The sequence below is a fragment of the Bufo gargarizans genome, chromosome 7 (assembly GCF_014858855.1).
Source record: "Bufo gargarizans isolate SCDJY-AF-19 chromosome 7, ASM1485885v1, whole genome shotgun sequence".
Lineage (NCBI taxonomy): Eukaryota > Metazoa > Chordata > Amphibia > Anura > Bufonidae > Bufo > Bufo gargarizans.
Genome location: NC_058086.1, coordinates 90,702,641 through 90,726,026, shown reverse-complemented (window position 1 = coordinate 90,726,026; position 23,386 = coordinate 90,702,641). Strand labels below are relative to the sequence as shown.

Below are 23,386 nucleotides of genomic sequence, written 5' to 3'. Positions count from 1 at the left end.
ACTGGGGTACATAGGGACCACCAGTAAAATGTATTTTGGGGGCCCACTGTACGGATACATTCAAATATAATAAATAATCTAACAAGTTTTTTATATGAACATAAGCTGGTTGAGGTGCTGTACATTGAATATATATGTAGTGTACTAAATCTAATGTGTTATGTGCCACTTGTGCAGGGGGTGGCAGACTAGGGGCCCACCTTGCTCAGGGGCCCACCGGGGGATTCCCCTGTACCCCTGTGGGCCAGTCCGAGCCTGAGCAGAGGCAATGAGTATATTGTTATTTTATTATGATCATCAAACTTTTGAACTTTTTAGATGCCGTCTACAGGCTTTACAAAGACTGAAAAGACTACAAACCATTGCATGTTAAGCTTCCTCAAATTCCTAAAACCATTTTATATACGGTAATAATGTCTCAGACAACTATTCAATTAATGACACAATCTATATGTAGAAAAAATGTGGAATTAGAGTTCTTACACACATGAATTTAGCATTTACAATTTGTTTTACCAGTAAAAATATGCCAGAATAACCGAAGAATTTTTTTTTTGCCACTTGCTGTTTTTGTGGTATTTTATATGACTTTTTTGTACACAATGGCCACGACTAAGCGCAAAGACAGAGTAAACTTAACCCCTTAGTGACCACCCATACGTGTTTTAACGGCGGTCACTAAGGGGCCTTAGGCTGGGCCGCCGCGTTTTAACAGCGGCCCAGTCTAAGCGCTGCACGGCTCCCCCGTGCAGCGGGGAGCGCGGACCCGGCTCTCACAGCCGGGGCCCTGCTCTAACAGCCCTGACCGGCAATGGCAATGGCGCCCGCTGCATGTAAAGCGGACTCCCTCTGTCTCCCATCAGCACCCCGAAAATGCGATCGCGGGGTGCTGATGTGTTGGGAAGCTTACCTCGCTTCCGATCAGGGCCCCGAGCCTGTCTTCAGTTCTCTCCAGCAGGCTTTGCCTCTCTGGCACAGCCTGCTGGTCAATCTTTGAATAGCATTGCTATTGAAATGTAATGCCTTATAGAGATAATGCATTACATTTTAAAAGCAATCAAAATACTGTATATTATAGACCCCTTGTGAGACTTTTAAGTAGTAAAAAAATAGAAAAAAATACACATTTATTAAATAAATAAAAATCCATAAAATAAAAAAATATGCTTTTTTTTCCATTGAAAATACGCTTTGCCGCGTCTGTAACGACCCGGACTACACAAATATTACATAAATTATCCCCTATGGTGAACGCCGTAAAAAAAAAAAAAAAAAAAGACAGAATTTCTCATTTATTCTTAGTTTCCACCGAAAAAAACGTAATAACAAGCAATCAAAAAGCGGCATTTACTCCAAAATGATACCCATGAAAAATAAAAGTTGTCCCTCAAAAATCAAGCCCTCACACAACTCCACAGAAAAAGAAAAAAAAAGTTATGGGTCTTGTGAAGTGGCAATGCAAAAATCATTTTTTTGGTTAATAAAAGGGGTTTTATTGAAAAAAAAAGTAGTAAAACGCAAAAAAATTATAAGTATTTAGTATCACTGTAATCGTACTGACCCAGAGAATAAAGATATTATGTTATTTGTACCGAAAAATGAACGCCGTAAAATGTATAATGTAAAAACGCAGTGGCAGTATTGCTATTTTTCCACATCTCCCTCCCAGAAAGAGTTAATAAAAGTTAATCAGAAAGTTATGTGCACCCCAAAATGGTGTAATTAAAAACTACAACTTGTCCTGTAAAAAACAAGCCCTCCTAAAGCTATATAGACGAAAAAATAAAAAAGTTATAGCTCTTGGAATGAGACCATGAAAAAAGGAAGAAAAACCCTTGGTCATAAAGGCCCAAACAGGCTTGGTCACTAAGGGGTTAAGCAAACTGTCTAGACCGGCTGGATGATTAATCTCGTGCAGGGATAGACACCTTTCTCTGACTCTGTACTAACTATTGGTTTATTTGAGACAAAAAGTATTTTGGAACAAATTGGCTTCCTTTCCAGTGAAGCCCCATTCACTACCGCTAAGTCCTGAACTTTTTAAGCATGTTGGGAAAACATGTAGAAACAATAGATGCGCCAGTTTACACCACAGATTTTTAGTGTAGACACATCAGTAAATCTGGGCCAATGTGTCTTACCACTAGAATTTACTTTGTGGCATTAATCAAATTGGTGTACTTGCCTATAGCAACCAGTCAGATTCCACCTTTCATTTTCCAAAGGAGCTGTGAGAAATGAAAGGTGGAATCTGATTGGTTGCTTTGGCAACTAAGCTAGTTCTACTTTACACCAATTTGATAACTCTCCCCCAAAATGTGTGAAAAAAAGACTAGAGCTAAAGCATGCTGTGTTTTTGAAAAGAAGCAAGAAATACAAAAAACGCCACCTAATTAACATACACTCCAGTAGTAAGAAATGTTTGTGTATCCTATTGTGTTGTAAGAGTATTTTATATCCATAATTAAGTAATTTGCAATGTGATATTTGTGTGTTTATTCAAGCCACCAAAGCACTATACTCGAGGCCGTGAACAGGGTCCGGGAGGGACTGAAACGTTGGCCCAATAAAACTAAAATTTCACCTTGCAAATTACTTATGAGTGCCGTGAATTTATAAATACTGGGATATCATCCCATCTCAGAGCACCAAGAGATAAAAAAGAATTCTCTGAATTGTGGAGTGCCAGCCATCTGTCTTGTACATAATTAAGTACTGATTGATTCATATTTCATATTACCTTATATATTCTGTGTAATGATAGTTACAATACCCAACCCCCATTGTGCTGAGGTCACATTCCTGAGTGCTTTCCTCAGAGATATGACACTGGAGAAGGTATAAACCTGGTAAACACAGACATTTAATTGGCACTCCATTGAGGAAAATCATCCAGGTAGGATGTATTGATTTGAAACACTATCCATATCTCTTGTATCAAGAGTGGACAGAGTCCCACCTCATATTGTGTGCAGGCCATATATTTTTATTTCTACATAATTCTAAATATATATATATATATATATATATATATATGTATACCACCTATGTTTCATAGTACCCACACACCTTAAAAGGATTTTCCGAGATTTAAATACTGATGACCTATCCTCTGTTCATCAGTATCTGTTTAATGGGGGTCCAATACCCAGGACCCCCCCTGATCAGCTGTTTGAGAAAGCATCGACGCTCCAGTGAGCCGTCGGTCTTCTCCATGCTCACCAAGCACAGCACTGTACATTTGATAGCAGCTGTACTTGGTATGGCAGCTGAGTGCCATTCACTTCTATGGGGCTGAGCGGCATCTAGGCCATGTGATCGATAAATGTGTCATCACATGGCCTACAGAAAGCAGCGTGAAGGCCACAGTGCTACTGTGAGCGTGGCTTACTTCTCAAGTATCTGATTGATGGGGGTCTCGAGCTGTCCCAATAAGATACTAATGACCCATCAAGAGGATAGGTCATCAATATTTAAAGGGGTTGTCTCCATTCTATAGACAATGGGGGCATATCGCTAGGATAAGCCCCCATTTTCTTATAGGTGTGGGTCCCACCACTGGGGCCTGCATCTATATAGAGAACGGAGCCCCAAAAGTGAAGGAGGGTGCACTGCATATGCGTAGCCGCCCTCCATTCATTTTCTATGGGGACGGCAAAAATAGCTGAGAGCTGGCTCGGATATTTCTGTCGAGCCCATAGAAGTGATTAGGAGCTGTGCACTCCCATTCACTTCTATATGGAGTCGGCTCAGTGGTGGCCGGACCGGAGACCTCCAGCTACCACTTTGCGGGGCACCGTTCCCGAAATAGGTGTGGGTCCCAGCGGTAAGACCCACACCTATAAGACAATGGGGAATATCCTAGCGATATGCCACCATTGTCTATGATGAGACAACCCCTTTAAGTCTCGGAAAAAAACTTTAAAAGGGGTATTCTCATCTTGATCTTACCTTATTTCATTAAGTATGTGCCAATGATCATTTTTGCCAATATAAACTATTATTACATTTCTACCTTTCTAGGTCAAATATTGTGGATTGTACCCCAGTGTTTGATTTGGTCTCCCCTAGAAACGTCCACCTCCTCTGGATCGAGTCCCTGGGCCACGCTTGCGCATAAGCTCCTCTTCTTTCTTCTTGCCTGCTGCTCAGTCATCACATGAGCGTGCACGCCACCCAATGCCGCGCATGCCCAGAGCGTTGCTGCTTCACAAACAGAGCTGCGCATGCTCTGTATGCAGCGGCCGTAGAGTGAGAGAATGGTGGAGGAGGAGGGGAGCTGTCAGCCTTCAGCAGCGCAGCCCCGATCAATGAATGGGGAGGAGAACGGGGCTGCGCTACTGTGTGTAACTGTGCCGACCCCCACTTTCAGGTGGTGGAGGAGGAGGAGGGGAACTGCCATCGTTCAGCAGTGCAGCCAGGGTCAGTGAATGGTGAGAACGGGCTGCCATGCTCTGTGTTACTGTGCCGAGCCCCCCCTGCTCTGTGTTACTGTGCCGACCCCCCCCTGCTCTGTGTTACTGTGCCGAGCCCCCCTGCTCTATGTTACTGTGCCGAGCCCCCCCGTGCTCTGTGTTACTGTGCCGAGCCCCCCCCCCCGTGCTCTGTGTTACTGTGCCGAGCCCCCCCTGCGCTGTGTTACTGTGCCGACCCCCCCCTGCTCTTTGTTACTGTGCCGACTCCCCAGCCCCCTTCAGGAGGAGGAGGAGGGGAGCTGTCAGCGTTCAGCAGAGCAGCCGGGATCAGTGAATGGTGAGGAGAGCTGCCCTGCTGTGGATAACTGTCCCTCCCTCCCCCCCATATGCTGTGATAACTGTCCCTGACCCCCCCCCTGCTGTGGATAACTGTCCTGACCCCCCCATGCTGTGGATAACTGTCCCGACCCCCCCCCCCCCCTGCTGTGGATAACTGTCCCTCCCTCCCCCCCCATGCTGTGGATAACTGTCCCGACCCCCCCCCCCCCCCATGCTGTGGATAACTGTCCTGACCCCCCCCCCCATGCTGTGGATAACTGTCCCGCCCCCCCCCCCCTTTCAGTTTCATGGTTGGCTGAGTGGAACCCCATGCTGGCAGCTGATGTCAGCTGTTAACCCCTTCCAGGGATGGAGCTGCCTGCCAGGCGCTGCTGTGTCAGCCCCGATGGTTACCATGGCAACCGGACGCCTTCACAGGCATCCGGCTTGCCATGGCATAAAGGGTAGTTTCACACTTGCGGCAGGACGGATTAGATCCGCCTGCTATTTTGCCGGACGGCCGCTCCGTCCGTATTGACTATAATGGGGACGGGGGCAGAGCACTGCCGTACTGCGCCGGAGCTCCGCCCCGTCCCCATTATAGTCAATGGGGACGGAGAGGCGGCGCTGCAAAATAGTGGCAGGATGGATCCGCCAGGCCGCTAGTGTGAAAGTACCCTAAGTAACTGGTATAGTGTATTACTGTAGTACAGCGGCAACATGAAGCGCACAGCGTCATAGCAACTAATGACGCTGTATGCTCCTGCTCTGAACAGGAATCCAGCCCGGCATAGCACGGACAGCTCTCGGCCGCGTGCCTGAACACGGCCGTGTGCATTCGGCCTAAGCCTGATCAGGCTCTTGCTGGGAAGAAAGGAGCCTGACCAGGCTAAGTGTAATAGAAAATACACTGCAGTACGCTATACAGTGTACTGCAGTGTATTATAGAGGCATCAGATCCACTGGATCTTCAAGAACCAACTTGGTCTGAGTAAAAATTAATTATGAAAAAAGTGTTAAATAAAAAATAGTGTTTTATAAAAAATAAAAAAAAGTTTCACATGTAAAATAAAAAATCCCAAGTAAAAAAAAAATTAAAAATAGAAACAAATAAATAAAATAGACATATTAGGTATTGCCGCATCTCTAAAAATCAGCTCTATAAAAATATCCCATGAACTAACCCCTCAGGTGAACACTGGAAAAAATAAAAGCAATGCCAAAAAAGCCATTTTTGTCACCTTACATCACAAAAAGTGCAACGCCAAGTGATCAAAAAGGCGTATGTCCCACAATTTAGTACCGATAAAACCGTCACCTTTAGTACCAATAAAACCGTTTTTTTGCCTTCCTCTGGATCAACTTGCAGGATGACAGGCCGAACTGGATAGACAGATGTCTTTTTTCGGCCTTATGTACTATGTTACTATGTTACCTCATCCCGCAAAAAATTAGCCCCTACATAAGAAATTCGCTAAATATATATATATATATATATATATAGCTAGAAATATAGCTAAAAAAATATATCAGAACATTAAGATATTAAAATTGTATTTTTTGTTTAAAAAATGCTATTATTGTGTTAAAGTGAAATAAATCAAAAAAATATACATATTAGGTATCACCGTGTCTGAAACAACCTGCCCTATAAAAATATCACATTACCTAACCCCTCAGGTGAACACCATAAAAAAAACTGTGCCAAAAAAGGAATTTTTTTTTAACCTTACATCACAAAAAGTGTAATACCAAGTGATCAGCGTATGCCCCCCAAAATAGTACCAATCAAACAGTTATCCCACACTGGAAAAAATGTATGCAGTGCGGAATCTGGATGCAGCTGCGCATAGAGGGGGTGTGCATTGGAGCGATCGGAGGAGAGTGCAGGGACATGGGGACAATTTTATTTAGTGGCAGAGCTGTATTGAAAGCTGTTCAGTGACAGTGCTTGTGGGGAAGGGGGAAGACAGATGTAGCAGAGCTGTATGTGCTTGGGGAGAGATAAATAGACAGATGTAGCAGACTGTATGTGCTTGGGGGAGAGATCAATAGACAGATGTAGCAGAGCTGAATATGCGGCAGTTCAGACAAAGTGTTATTGGAATAGAGATACACAACTGATGTAGCAGAGCTGAATATGCCTCAGAACTGACACAGTGCTGGATGGAATAGAGAAACACACTGATGTAGAAGAGCTGAATATGCAGCATTTCAGACAAAGTGTTGTTGGAATAGAGAAACACAACTGATGTAGCAGAGCTGAATATGCAGCAGTTCAGACAAAGTGTTGTTGGAATAGAGAAACACAACTGATGTAGCAGAGATGAATATGCGGCAGTTCAGACAAAGTGTTGTTTGAATAGAGAAACACAACTGATGTAGCAGAGCTGAATATGTCGCAGAGCTGTATATGCCACAGATCTGACACAGTGCTGGTTGGGGAGGAGAAGATATATGTAGCAGAGCTATATATGCATCTATACTGATAAAAGGTCTATGGTTTATACACAACTGTAGTAGAGCTGTATTGGAAAAAATCTGCATCAGTGTTGGTCGGTGGGGGATGGTCATGTTTTATGGGAGTCAAAAGAACAGATCATATGGCTACTAGCTGACATGCTTGTGGGCTAATGTATAGTAGTGAATTATTGTTTTGCTGCACAGAATGGGTTTGTAAAAGATAAGACAGGTTCTATGTGTAAAACTGTATTAGACTGCAGGACAGTGACCTTTTACTGTGTAAATAAACTGACCAGTGATCTCTGAGTGATGATTCCCCAGCAGGGGGAGGGGCCTCACACTCTGCAGGCTGCTACACTGATGACTCATACATTTCACATGAACGAGCACGTAAGACTGAGCTCTCAGTGTGATGTCATAAGGAGGCGTGGCTGGCCTTCACTTGAACTGGCTAAGCCCGCCCAGCCTTAGAAGCTGGGAAGCAGGAAGTGAATAGTGAGCTGCCTGCAGGTGAGTGTTAAATAACAAGATGAGAATACCCCTTTAAGTTAACATCTGGAGCTAGTATTTTTTTACGAAAAAATTACTGGTGTTTTTGCTGCAGTTTTCAGATCCAGATTGACAGCTTCAGCTGGGGAAGGGGGAAGACAGATGTAGCAGAGCTGTATGTGCTTGGGGAGAGATAAATAGACAGATGTAGCAGACTGTATGTGCTTGGGGGAGAGATCAATAGACAGATGTAGCAGAGCTGAATATGCGGCAGTTCAGACAAAGTGTTATTGGAATAGAGATACACAACTGATGTAGCAGAGCTGAATATGCCTCAGAACTGACACAGTGCTGGATGGAATAGAGAAACACACTGATGTAGAAGAGCTGAATATGCAGCATTTCAGACAAAGTGTTGTTGGAATAGAGAAACACAACTGATGTAGCAGAGCTGAATATGCAGCAGTTCAGACAAAGTGTTGTTGGAATAGAGAAACACAACTGATGTAGCAGAGATGAATATGCGGCAGTTCAGACAAAGTGTTGTTTGAATAGAGAAACACAACTGATGTAGCAGAGCTGAATATGTCGCAGAGCTGTATATGCCACAGATCTGACACAGTGCTGGTTGGGGAGGAGAAGATATATGTAGCAGAGCTATATATGCATCTATACTGATAAAAGGTCTATGGTTTATACACAACTGTAGTAGAGCTGTATTGGAAAAAATCTGCATCAGTGTTGGTCGGTGGGGGATGGTCATGTTTTATGGGAGTCAAAAGAACAGATCATATGGCTACTAGCTGACATGCTTGTGGGCTAATGTATAGTAGTGAATTATTGTTTTGCTGCACAGAATGGGTTTGTAAAAGATAAGACAGGTTCTATGTGTAAAACTGTATTAGACTGCAGGACAGTGACCTTTTACTGTGTAAATAAACTGACCAGTGATCTCTGAGTGATGATTCCCCAGCAGGGGGAGGGGCCTCACACTCTGCAGGCTGCTACACTGATGACTCATACATTTCACATGAACGAGCACGTAAGACTGAGCTCTCAGTGTGATGTCATAAGGAGGCGTGGCTGGCCTTCACTTGAACTGGCTAAGCCCGCCCAGCCTTAGAAGCTGGGAAGCAGGAAGTGAATAGTGAGCTGCCTGCAGGTGAGTGTTAAATAACAAGATGAGAATACCCCTTTAAGTTAACATCTGGAGCTAGTATTTTTTTACGAAAAAATTACTGGTGTTTTTGCTGCAGTTTTCAGATCCAGATTGACAGCTTCAGCTTGAACATGGAGGTCTATGGAAATTATTAAAAGCAGCACAAACATGAGTTTTTGTTGCAACATTTTTGACACTGTGGTCGTTATGTATTGCATTTTTTATGGTGTATTTGCATGGTGTTCTTTTTTGCCGAAGATTTTTTTTTCATGTTGTTCTACAGAAGAAGTGACAATACAGAGGGTACATACATACTTTTCTATATAAAAAATCCTGCAAGAAGCCATAAAAAAAGTATGTGCTCAAACATATTATTTGGGCCACAAAATGCCACAAAAACATATTAAAAATTTTTTGCAAATTCAAAAGTCCTGCACAAGTAAGCCGTTTTCCCATGCTTTAAAAAATAAAAAATAAAAATGCACATAAAAAACTGTGTGTGGCTGCAAGGAATATGGATTATCTTTTACTGGCAGCCCTGATTGTCATTTGATTTACCTTTTGGCATGTTCACAGTCAGTGTACATGCAAAATATGTTCTAACCCCAGCCATCTGCTGTCAGCTAGCAAGGGAGGAAGCCCCAGGGGTCCAGGCTTCAAGGAGGCCCCAGGTGTATAAAGTCACACCTCAACCAGCTGGTTGGAGGCAAGCTAATTCTGCAGGAAAAACCCCAGCAGGAGGTCTCAGCCCTTGCCCAGGATCAATGATACCTCCCAGACATGTTGGCACCTACATTTCATAAGGAATTATGAATCATCTGTCCATCTCAGGCATAATTTGGTTATCTATTTGCGATCCTGGTGCAAAGAAAAACATCCACGTGGTCCTGGCTTGATGCTAGGATGCCTGGGAGGGGAGATATACATAACTCCCCACAGAAACCACGTAGCGGCACCATGTTTGGACTCTAGTTGTAGCCGGAACCCAAGCAGATCAATTGGGCCCGGAACCATCTTTCTGCGACATTCTGGTCTGGGGATATGAGCCCTAAGTGGTTTTATGGGTCATTTTCTGCCAGCACCAGAGAAGGAGGAGTGGACCCTACCCATAGTTGGGGAGGGAAGCGGCCGGCTACAGATCATAAGCCCATGCAAGCCAGCGGGCGGTGTCTTTTCTGAAGGGGGTCACATCGTGCCAATGTGTTTGGAGAGACTGGGAACCAGTTGACATCACTGCCCCCACGTGACTGCAGCCAAGGACTATTCCACCATTATAACCCAAAGGAACTTTCATCTGTGCTTAACCCTGTTGTACCTATATCACCCGTATCTGTAACCTCAGACCGCTGTATATATTCTGTGTGTATAGTGTTATATCAAGTGTGCCCTTAAGGCTATTAAATATATAATTGAATCTTGTGCTGTCTTGTATCGCGATCACGAATCCCCACGTCCGTGTTTCGGCCTACCGTGGGCTGGTTTCTCACCCTATATAATCCCGTTAGCGGATCGGGCTTATATCGTGGGCTTATTTCAAACGAGAAGCTGGTGGCAGATTGCCCAGGCTGAGAAGGCGCTGTTTCACGGTGGCAGTGAAAAGGCTCTCTCAACTCTGTGTGGACAGGAGGTGTGTGTGTGAACTGTACCAAGCTGACCTTGCCTGCTCCTCTGGAGGGAATAATGTCATGCTTTAGTAACAAGTGACCATACTGCGTCTCGTGAGCTCGATGTAGGTGACGTCAAGTGGGCACGGGGTGTGGTATTTATCACAGTGGCAATGCCCTTAGTCTTTAAAAATAATTAACAACAAATGTTCTTCTCACCTCGGCCATCTGCAAGGCACCTGTTGTACCCCACTGGACTGAAGTACTCAAATATAAACACCGCCACTGCAGACACAATTAGGAGCATCACAAACATCATGACCCAGACATCAGCACTGAAGGGCTCTATAGAGAAATTAAAAATACATTTGCATCAGAAGACTGGAGGTCAGAGAATTGGGTAAGAAAAGAAGCTGAGGAATAAAAAGAATGAAGATTGTGAAAGTTGAAGAGGTCAAGAACAAAGACAAATTTAAGTGTATAGAAATTGGACAACATAATATTGAAACAATTCATCTAGTATATGTTACCAAGAAATGCAGAGGGAGAGACTGTTCCATTGCTTCTCGACACCATGACACTAATACCAGTCTCAATAAATGGCACTGAAAAATCCACCACTTCTGAGCGCTCCTCATTAATGGTAAGGGACCCAACAGCCATGTATGCTCGTTTTGTTACCACCTAATGAATATAAAAAGATAATACAGTTTTAGAGTTATGCACAAATACAGTTTTAGAGTTATGCATAAATTCAATACATCATAAACTGATAAATTCTCCAGCTTCACATCACATATTACAAAGCTGTCTGCCTGCAGCTACCACTAGGGGGAGCTTAGTGTATAGGAATTTATATAGTGAAATGGAAGTTATTATAATATCTTTGCACTGAGGTCCCCTAGCGGTAGCTGCATCAAAATACAGTTTTCTTTACCTCGGAACAGAAGAGTAAGAGAAAAAGGAGATCAGCACAGGGCCTACCTCCCTCCCAGCTCCTATAGCAGTCACTTGGTTTGCTTTTATTAAGGTACGCTACTGACTTGATAGGTTCCCTACTGCTAGAAGAAAAATATAATTCAACATAACCTGGCTAAACATTTTCTAGAACAATTAAAAGCAATAGCACAGTCAAAGCTAATGTCACCACCAGATTTCTGAGAAGTTCTGATAGACGTTCTTCAGTACCTCTTGCATGATCGTCTTTTATTTTGCTTTCGCTTTGACATCTCTCCTCTCTCTCCCAGCTGTCATCTATTAGCAGTGATTGCTTCCCTATATATCTCCTCCCATACTGCCTCACTTTGCGGTTTATATTACTTCCTGGATTGTGTTCTCTGTTTGAAGTTGCTACAGCTGGTTCTTCCGATAAGTCAATTTCTGTATTTGTTGTTTTCCTGTTGGCTTGATTCTAGGTGACCCTGACTCCCTCTGTATTACGTGCAGGGAGCCGGTGGTCGTGTCCCCTCACTATTCTAGGGTTTGCAGGTGTCACTCAGTCTAGGTACGTGGACATGGAACTTTCTATCACTGAGATCTTTGCATGGGCTGAGAAGACAGGGAGAGCTTCAGGACTTTAATAGGGCTCACCCTTTTGTTCCTTAGTTTTGGATCAAACCAGTCGGATCCTTATTTGTAACTTCTTGTTTTCTGCTACACCATCCGTGACAGCTAACTAACCAGCAATATTCTAATGTAATTTATTTTATTCCAGCTCAGTTGCATCCACATATTATGAATCCTTTCATTATGGCTAGCTGAGTCATGTGACCACAGTCTGACCTGAAAATCAAAGATTTCTTTACTTTATAGATTAGATTATCATATATCAAATCCCTCCCGGCAGCTTTAAAACACCTCTCCTCTTCCTCTCATCCACTGCCAGTGCTAAACAGCCTTAAATCTACCCCAGCTCCCTTGCTGGCGTAAATTTAGATCATTTTCTACACCAAAAACTGGTGTAGAAAATGACAAATAAAATGGGCGTGCCAGCCCTCCCTCTTCACCACCCGTATCCCCCCCTTTTTTATAACTGGCATACGTGGCATAGAAGAGGAATAAGTCTCAGATTCGGCCGCAATTCCCCTTTGCGACCTAATCTGCAACTGATATATGCCATCATTTCTTTATTTGTGTCTCATCAAACGGACTAGTAGTGCAGTGATACAGTAGGTGTGCCCCCACAATAATTAGCTACTGAATTATACAGCTACCCTGACTCACACTTCCTGTCTACACTATTTGTGTGTGCTGTGTGGGCAGAGAGTCCAGTGTATTTTATGAGATCCTAGTTCCCACTCCTGTTCCCTGCCTCCTGCTTGTAAGAGCTGACAGGTAGAAACCTATCACAAGCAGAGTACAGGGGAGAGCAGGTGAAGCTGAAGGAACACGTGATGCTCTAAGGCATACATTAATGTATAATTATTATATATAATGACCCCTCTGTAATATTAGGATATATAATGGCCCCCTCTGTATTATTATTACTGTACATATATATAATGGCCCCTCTGTATAATTATTCCCCCCAGTATTATTATAATATATAATGACTCCCTCTATATTATTAGGATATATAATGGCCCATTATATATTCTAATATTACAAAGGGGCCATTATACAGAGGGTACCATGGCGGTCTTATCTCCAAATGAAGACGTCGAGGAAAGACTGCATCTCAGGAGATGTCACTGGATGGATGAAGTATGTGGTGCTGTATTATACTGTATAATTATAGTCATGTATGTAATGTCCAAACACATATTTGTTTCACGGAAGGGTTGGGAGGTGGATTGAAAATATGGCCCACCCTGCCGCATCCTGGCCCCAGACTTCAGGTCACACTGTGCGTGTTCTGAATTCTGGGGGCTCAGAGAATGATCACTGTATTATCTGTGGTGTTACATAGGACTGCTACATTATCTGTAAAAATAGGCGTGTCCACAGATTGGGGGGGGTACAATACATGGCTGGCAACCACTGCATTAATCTTTAGTAAAAGTGTATGCCGCATTATATAAGCTAAACAATGCCAGAGTGCTTATTTAGGCTTTTGTTTACTTGGTTATTAAGACCTTAACCCCTTCCCGACCTATGGCGTACAACTACGTCATGGGAACCACTGTGTTCCCGCAATTTGACATAAAGGGATACAATGGGCACCTAAGCAGTGCACGCGTGATCACTGCAGGGGCCTGGCAGTCTGTGGAAGCCGGGCCCCTGCTGTATCCGCTGGCATCGCTGTAAAAGCCGATGCCGGCGGATTAACCCCTTCTATGCCGCGGTCCACGCTGACCGCGACATAGAAGGGGTTTGTGTCGGGTGAGTGATCGCATCGAGTCCCCGCGCTGCTGTGGCGGGGACCCGATACGTCGCAAGGCAGCCCGATGCCGTGCAGAGGCTGCTCAATGCCCTGCATGGCATCGGGAACTGCCTTCTACGGGTGCCGAGGAGATCCAGCCTGTAGGCTGGGTCTCCTAGGCAACCTGTTAGTGTATGACTTAGCATCATACACTTACAGGCAATGCATTACAATACAGATATATTGTAATGCATTGCAGAGGGGATCAGACCCCCAAAAGTGAACATCATAAATAAAGTAAAGAAAAAAAATAAGTGTTTTTAATAAAGATAATAAAGTAAAAAATAAAAAAAAGCCTCTTTGCCCTTATTTTATAATAAAAAACAGAAAAACAAAAAAACACAGAGTAATGACCGGCTCTATAAATAGATCACATGATCTACACTGTCCGATAAACACCATAAAAGATAGAAATATAAACAGTGTAAAAAAATGCCTTTTTTGTCACCTTACATCACAAAAAGTGCAACACCAAGCGATCAAAAAGGCGTATGTCCCACAAAATGGTATCAAGCAAACAATAAGCCCCTATCTAAGACAATCGCTAAAAAAAAAAAAAAAATAGAGCTCTCAGAACATGGAGACAATAAAACATATATTTTTTGTTTTAAAACTGCTATTATTGTGCTGAAGTGAAATACATAAAAAAGTACATATTAGGTATCACCTGTAACAACCTAGCTCCATAAAAATATCACATGACCTAACCCCTCAGATGAACACCGTAAAAAATAAAAAAATAAATAAAAGTGTAAAAAAAGCCATTTTTGTCACATTACATCACAAAAATTGCAATAGCAAATGATCAAAAAGTCGTATCACCCCAAATTAGTACCAATCACACCGTCACCTCATCCTGCAAAAAGTGAGTCCCTACTTAAGAGAATCGGTCAAAAAATAAAAAAGGTATCACTCTCAGACAATGGAGACACTAAAATATGATTATTTTTTGTTCAAAACTGCTATTATTGTGCTAAAGTGAAAAAAGAATAAAAATAAGTATACATATTAGGTATGGACACGTCCGTAACAACCAGCTCTATAAAAATATTACATAACCTAACCACTCAGGTGAACACCGTAAAAAATAAAAATAAATAACAACTGCGTAAAAAAATGCCAGAATTTCACTTTTTGGGCAGATTTTACATTTTAATCCATTTCTTCCAGTAGCAAAGCAAGGGTTAACAGCCAAATAAAACTCAATATTTAAAAACCTGATTCTGCGATTTACAGAAACACCCCGTATGTGATCGTAAACTGCTGTACGGGCACACAGCAGGGCGCAGAAGGAAAGGAACGCCATATGGTTTTTGGAAGTCAAATTTAGCTGAACTGGTTTTTAGATGCCATGTCCCATTTGAAGCCCCCCTGATACACCCCTACAGTAGAAACTCAAAAAAGTGACCACATTTTAGAAACTACGGGATAAGGTGCCAGTTTTGTTGGTACTATTTTGGGGTACATATGATTTTTTATTGCTCTATATATTACGTTTTTTTGTGAGGCAAGGTAACAAAAAAATGGATGTTTTGGCCCCGTTTTTATTTTTTTTATTTTTACTGCATTTAACTGAGGGATTAGGTCATGTGACTTTTTTATGGAGCAGATCGTTACGCACGTGGCAATACCTAATATATATATTTTTCCTTATTTATTTAAGTTTTGCACAATAATAGCATTTTTGAAACCAAAATAATGATAGTTTAGTGTCTCATAGTCTGAGAGCTATAGCTTTTTTATTTTTTGACCAATTATCTCAGGTAGGGTCTCATTTTTTGCAGGATTAGGTGACAGTCTGATTGGTACTATTTTGGGGGGCATAAGCCTTTTTGTTCACTTGCTGTTGCAATTTTTGTGATGTAATGTGACAAAAATGGCTTTTGTTTACATATTTATTTATTTTTTACGGTGTTCACCTGAGTGGTTAGGTCATGTGATATTTTTATAGAGCTGTTTGTTACGGACGTGGCAATATCTAATATGTATACTTTTCTTTATTTTTTTCACTTTAGCACAATAATAGCAGTTTGGAAGCGAAAAAATTATCATATTTTAGTGTCTCATAGTCTGAAAGCCATAGCATTTTTATTTTTTGACCGATTCTCTCAGGTAGGGTCTCATTTTTTGTGGGATGAGGTGACGGTCTGATTGCTACTATTTTGGGGGGCATATGCTATTTTGATCACTTGCTGTTGCAATTTTTGTGATGTAATGTGACAAAAATTGCTTTTTTTACAGTTTTTAATTTGTATTTTTTACGGTTTTCACCTTTGTGGTTAGGTCATGTGATATTGTTATACAGCTGTTTGTTACGGACGTGTCGATACCTAATATGTATTTTTTTTATGTATTTCACTTTAGAACAATAACAGCAGTTTAGACACAAAAATGATGTTTTAGTGTCTCCATGTTCTGAGCTATAGTTTTTTTTATTTTTTGGGTGATTGTCTTAGGTAGGGGCTCATTTTTTGCGGGATGAGTTGATGGTTTTATTAATACCATTTTGGGGGCCATACGCCTTTTTGATTGCTTAGTGTTGCCCTTTTTGTGATGTAAGGTGACAAAAATAGCTTTTTTTTACACTGTTTTTCTTTCATTCTTTTTATAGTGTTTATCAAACAGGGTGGATCATGTGATATATTTATAGAGCCGGTCATTACGGACGCGCCGATACCTAATATATGTGTTTGTTTGTTTTTTCAGTTTTTTATTCTAAAATAAGGGGAAACTGGCGTTTGTTTTCTTTTTTACTTTATACATTTTATTCATTTTTAACTTTTTTTTTACTTTACTTTATGATATTCACTTTTGGGGGTCTGATCCCCTCTGCAATGTATTACAATACATCTGTATTGTAATGCATTGCCTGTTAGTGTATGACACTGAGTCATACACTAACAGGTTGCCTAGGAAACCCAGCCTGAGGATGGACCTCCTCGGCTCCCGTAGAAGGCAGTTCCCGATGCCGTGCAAGGCATTGGGCAGCCTCTGCACGGCATCAGGCTGCCTTGTGTCGCATCTGGTCCCCGCCACAGCAGCGTGGGGACTCGACGCTCTCCTTCACTCGACACAAACCTCTTCTATGTCGCGGTCAGCGCGGACCGCGGCATAGAAGGGGTTAATCTGCCAGCATCAGCTTTTACAGTGATGCCGGCGGATACAGCAGAGGCCTGGCAACCACGGACTGCCGGGCCCCTGCAGTGATCGTGCGCACACCGCTCCGGTGCCAGCCCGATCACTATGACGTACTATAATGTCAAATTGCGGGAAGGGGTTCCCATGACATAACAGTATGTCAAAGGTCGGGAAGGGGTTAAAGGAGTCGTGCAACCTGTTTATATTGATGGCTAATCCTCAGGACAGGTCATTAATATCTGATCTGCGGGGTCCAACACCAAGTATCCCCGCCGATCAGTTGTTTGAAGAGGAGGCGGTGTTCCATAAGAGTGCAGATTCCTCTTCATTGTCTCTCCTGTCACAGTGGCATAGTGTGATTACAAGTACTCACTCCATTCAAGTGATTATTCTGCAATTTTTCAGCAGTGTAATGAAGTGGAAGCAGCACTCATATGGAGAGTACCCTGTGGATAGATCATCAATATTAATAAGCATAGCAGCCAATCAACAAGCGTCATACTACTTGCCCCAAGAGGCCATCACAGCCATGCCTACTAATTGGCATGGCTGTGATTGGCCAGAGCAGCATGTGACCCAGGCCCTATATAAGCTTGAGTCACGTAGCTCTGCACGTCACTCTGCTGTTACAAGTGTAGGGAGAGGATGCTGCTGGACTTGTGATTTCAGGGAGAGAATAGGAGAGAATCTAACTCAGCGATCTACCTAGAAATAGTTGTGTGGGTGCAGGACACAATCGTTTTACCCTGCCCTGACGCCATTGACCAAAAAAAAAAAACTACTTTTATAACTCTGTTAGTTAGGTGGGTGTCAGCGGCGGCCATTTTAGGAAAGCTCAGTGCACCAGCAAACTTTTTGGGCAAACTACAACATCTGGATTAGTCAGTGTGCAATTTAAGGTAGAAATACACCCATTATTTTCTGTGGTTTGAAAAACACACTTTTTTTCTCCAAAAAACAGTATTTTCCAGATCTGCAAGTGTTAAATTCAAGTTGAATATATACAGCTTTCATATTCTGTTACCAAAAAAATACTTTTTTGCGCAATCTACAACATCTGTATTAGTCAGTGTGCAATTTAAGCTATAGAAATACACCCATCATTTTCTGGGGTTTTAAAAAATCACTATTTTTTTTCAAAAAACTGAATTTTCGAGATCTGTAAGTGTTAAATTCAAGTTGAATATATACAGCTTTCATATTCTGTTACCAAAAAAAGACTTTTTGGGCAATCTACAACATCTGTATTAGTCAGTGTGCAATTTAAGCTAGAAATACACCCATGATTTTCTGTGGTTGGAAAAACACACTTTTTTGACTAAAAACACTATTTTCAGGCCTTGCAGCATCAGCACGTGTGAAATTACAGGCTTATATACTGCTGTCAAATTCAGTTGTTAAACAAACACTCGTTTGGACACAAAAAAAATTGTTGGCAGCCTTTGATGGGGATGTCATTGGGAGATACACCCTTAATACATTTTGGTTACATTCAGAGATTTTAAATACCGCCATTCGGTGCACCGATATTGAATTCAGGCCTACACTGGTTCAGGCCGTGTGAGATTCCCCCTCTACATACAGGCGTTTGAATCAGGCATTTGAAATACAGCCATTTGAAATACAGCCATTTTGGGTAAAGAAATATTGAATTCAGGCCTACATTGGTTCAGACCGTGTGAGATACTCCCTCTACATACAGGGGTTTGATTCAGGGATTTGAAATACAGCCATTTGTGCAAAGATATATTTACTTCAGGCCTACAGTGGTTCAGACCGTGTGAGATAATCCCTCTACATACAGGGGTTTGATTCAGGGATTTGAAGTACAACCATTTGAAATACAGCCATTTTGTGCAAAGATATATTTACTTCAGGCCTACAGTGGTTTAGGCCCTGTGAGATACCCCCTCTACATACAGGGTTTGAATCAGGCATTTGAAATACAGCCATTTTAAATACAGCCATTTTGGGCAAAGATATATTTACTTCAGGCCTACACTGGTTCAGGCCCTGTGAGATACCCCCTCTACATACAGGGTTTGAATCAGGCATTTTAAATACAGCCATTTTAAATACAGCCATTTTGGGCAAAGATATATTTGTTTCAGGCCTACAGTGGTTCAGACCGTGTGAGATAATCCCTCTACATACAGGAGTTTGATTCAGGAATTTGAAATACAGCCATTTAAAATTCTGCCATTTTGTGCAAAGATATATTTACTTCAGGCCTACACTGGTTCAGGCCCTGTGAGATACTTCCTTTACATACTGTCGTTCTATTCTACTATTAATTAAACACCCATTTAGGGCAAGATCCTAAATTCGAGAAATAGGAGGAGAGCGTCAAATAAGGGACGTGGCCCAGGTCGTGGTGCTGCTGGTGGAGCTCCTGTTGCAAGGAGAGGACGTGGTCGATCTGTGCCAGCTATACGCACAAGAGAAACCCTTTCCTCAGGTTTGAGTAGGCAACAAAACCTGCAGCGGTATTTGGTCGGGCCTAATGCTGCTCTACGAATGGTGAGGCCTGAAGAAGTACAGGCGATAGTAGATTGGGTTGCTGACAGTGGATCCAGTTCCTTCACATTGTCTTCCACCCAGTCTCCTGCTGAAAGACCACAGTTTGCACCTGCAGCCGATGTCCATCAGTCTTTCACCTCACCCCCTTGCAAATCAGACAAGCAGTCTGAGCCCCAAGTCATGCAGCAGTCTCTTCTGCTTTTTGAAGACTCTGTTAGCAGGGTTTCCCAGGCCATCCACCTAGCCCTGCCCCAGAAGTGGAAGAGATTGAGTGCACCGATGCCCAACCACTTATCTTTCAAGATGAGTACATGGGAGGACCATCGCGTGGCAGTTCTTCAGACAATGTGCTGATGACAAGACACGAGTGGTTTGCATGCTGTGCAACCAGAGCCTGAAGCGAGGCATAAACGTTCTCAACCTGAGCAAAACCTGCATGACCAGGCATTTAAGTGCAACGCACGAGCTGCAGTGGAGTAGACACCTCAAAAACCAAGAAAGGTCTCTGGCCCTTCCTCTTCTGCTGCAGTCGTGGCCTCTTCATCCACCTCTGGAGTGACAGTGCCACCTGGCACCCCGCAAACAGAGGATCTGCCAGCAACACCAACACCTGGGTCACCAAGCATCTCTACAATGCTTAATGGAACCGTTCAGTTCTCTATATCCCAAACGCTAGAGAGGAAGAGGAAGTACCCCCCTACCCACCCGCGATCCCTAGCCCTGAATGCCAGCATTTCTAAATTACTGGCCTTTGAAATGCTGTCATTCCGTCTGGTGGAGACGGATAGTTTTAAAGGTCTTATGGCGGTGGCTGTCCCACAGTACGTCGTGCCCAGCCGCCACTACTTTTCAAGGTGAGCCATCCCTTCCCTGCACAGCCAAGTAGGGGACAAAATCAGGTTTGCACTGCACAAAGCCATCTGTGGCAAGGTGCACCTGACTACGGATATGTGGACCAGTAAGCACGGTCAGGGCCGTTATATCTCCATAACAGCACACTGGGTAAATGCAATGGCAGCTGGGCCTAAGGCGGATAGCAGTTTGGCGCATGTCCTTCCACCACTGAGGATTGCACGGCGCTTAAGTTTGCCTCCTGTTGCTTCCTCCTTCTACTCTGCTTCCTCATCCTCTACCAGCTCCTCATCCGGTCAGCGTAACACCTTCACCACCAACTTCAGCACAGCCATGGGTAAACGAGTGCAGGCAGTTTTAAAACTTATCTGTTTGGGGGACAAACCCCACACCGCGCAGGAGCTGTGGACGGGCCTTGAACAACAGACCGACGAGTGTTTTGTGCCAGTCAGTCTCAAGCCCGGCCTGGTGGTGTGCGATAATGGGCGAAATCTCGTAGCAGCTCTGTGACTAGCTGGTTTGACGCACATCCCTTGCCTGGCGCATGTGCTGAATTTGGTGGTACAGAGATTCCTTAAAAATTACCCCAACATGTCAGAGCTGCTACATAAAGTGCTGGCCGTCTGTGCGTGCTTTCGGCGTTCTCACCCTGCTGCTGCTCGCCTGTCAGCACTGCAGCGTAACTTCGGCCTGCACGGGTGAGTCGCTCGGCGGAACTGCACCACTTCACCACCAATGACCGGGCCTCCATGCGAGATCTGTGTTCCTTGTTGCGCTATTTCGAGTACTCCACCAACGTGGCCAGTGCCGATAACGCCGTTCTCAGCGTCACTATCCCACTTCTATGCCTCCTGGAGATGATGGAAGAGGATGTGGCACAGGAGGAGGAAGAGGGATCATTTTGTAGGGTTTCTGGCGAGTCATTCCCAAGTGGTTCCAAGGGTGGGTTCCTGCACCCACAAACCCAAGGTACACAATTGTCCAGCCAGGGCACAGTTCAGGAGGATGACGAGGTGGAGGATGAGGAGATGGAGGAGGAGAAACCATGTTCACAGCAGGGTGGCACCCAGATCAGCTCATAGCCATCACTGGACAGAGGACAGAGGACACATCACAGAGGATAGCTTTTCGTTGCCTATGGGCAGCCTGGCACACATGAGCGATTACATGCTGCAGTGTCTCCGCAACGACCGCCGAGCCACTCCTACTTGGGGTAGGCTGTGTTAGTAGGAGCTCCCAGAAACAGGGATCCCAAGACAGGATCGTGCCTCAGCTGAGGCCAAAGATCACTCTTCCCAGTCCGAGCCCCTTCAGCCCCGACTGTGAACAAGCAAGCAGCACCTCCAGAACTATAGATCTCCAGGAAGAACCACTCCCTGCGAGCAGTACTGTGAGTACATATCCAGAGTCCAGGAGAAGCCCAAATTCCTCAGCTAGTCAGGCCCATACCAAGCAGAAGATAGACAGAGCAGAAGATAGATACCTGCCAGATTCTACAGGCATATGATAAGACTCAGAAGAGATATTGACCCTGCCACATATTGCCAATACCTGCTGGGACCCATATGATAAGACTCAGAAGAGATATTGACCCTGCCACATATTGCCAATACCTGCTGGGACCCAAGACTATTGCGGTTACTCATATGGATTTATGCTGCCATCCAGTAAAGACAAGTTGAATTATATCACAAGTCTGGATATCATTTACTACTACCAAAGTTCCTCAGTTACTCCTACTAACATTTTATTGCAAGTGAGCCAGGATCCAGCCGTACCCAGGTAGGAGACAAGTAGACAATGGTGGTAAGTAGACAATGCAATATGTTTATTATTTAATTGTTTAGTTATTAATACTACATTGGAAACTAATTTACCTCACATTAAAAGGACACTATAGTCCCAGAACCAGTACAGTTTAGTGTAGTGGTACTGGTGTCTATAGCCTGTTCCTGCAGAGAAAAGACACTGTGCAGTACTGGTGTTAAAGGAGCACTATAGTGCCAGGAAAACAAACTCATTTTCCTGGCACTATATAGTTGTTAGGAGTGGGGCACCCTCGTGTCCCCCTCCCACTGGGCTGAAGGGGTTAAAACCCCTTCAGCTACTTACCTTTCTCCAGCGCCGACACTGGAAGCTCTTCTCCCCGATCCTCCTCTCTGCTACGAATGCGCATGCGCACTCATTGAAAACTATGTTCCGTGTCTTCCCACTGTAATTTTCACAGTGAGAATCGCGGAAGCACCTCTAGCGGCTGTCAGGGAGACAGCTACAAGAAGCTTGATTAACCCTAAGGGAAACATAGCAGTTATTTTAATTTGAATGCTGAGAAAGGGGTGGGGCATATGTGATGTCATGATATGGGCAGATCATCTGATAAGGGGGGCGGCAATTTTTATCTTGCCTAGGGCGGCAAAAATCCTTGCACCGGCCCTGATGACAGGGAATAAAATGTAATAAATTCTTCAGTAATTTATGCGCACCACATCCTTTCATTCAATGTTTAAACTTTGAAAAGTTGTCACACTTTTACGCTTTATTAATTCCTCCCATATTTCAACTCTAATTTTAAATTTGAAAAAATTAATCCTCCCTTGTATGTGGTCTCTTTTTCTCATGCTCCCTCTCTGGCCTGGAACCCTAATTCCCCGCCACCCATAATCACCATGGTAGGCGCATAAAAGAACATCGAAAGTTGATAGAACAGATATCAAATTGGATCGTGAACATCACGGGGACGTGCGACATGGTGGGGCATTAAGTATGCACACGCCTACACGAACTGACTGATAGGGGTCAGCCCCTGCAACTTCTGGGTCTCCAACTTGGGCACATGGCCTGAGCTTGCCCTTTACCCCTTGGAGGTGCTGGCCTGCCCTTCAGCCAGTGTATTATCACAGGTTATATTTCCCAATGTTTTGGGGTGTACCCTAATTTTAATAATAAAATTTAAAACCAAAAACCAGTGTAGGCTACCTCCTCCTCCACCGCCGCTTCCACCTCCACCGCCACCTTAACCTCCTACTCCATATGGACCTGGTCCTCCTAGATCAAGATTATTATTTTT

General features: G+C 43.5%; 1 protein-coding gene across 1 annotated transcript in view; it reads right to left on the bottom strand.

Annotated features, from left to right (window-relative positions):
- The window catches only part of GRIN2B (glutamate ionotropic receptor NMDA type subunit 2B), a 551,074-nt gene that overhangs the window by 55,347 nt on the left and 472,341 nt on the right, over positions 1–23,386 (bottom strand). Inside the window, exons 6-7 of the mRNA XM_044301863.1 lie at positions 10,979–11,132; positions 10,668–10,793 (exon numbers count right to left, since the gene is read on the bottom strand). Coding sequence (XP_044157798.1) covers positions 10,668–10,793; positions 10,979–11,132 — 280 coding nt within the window. The remainder of the gene's footprint in view (positions 1–10,667; positions 10,794–10,978; positions 11,133–23,386) is intronic.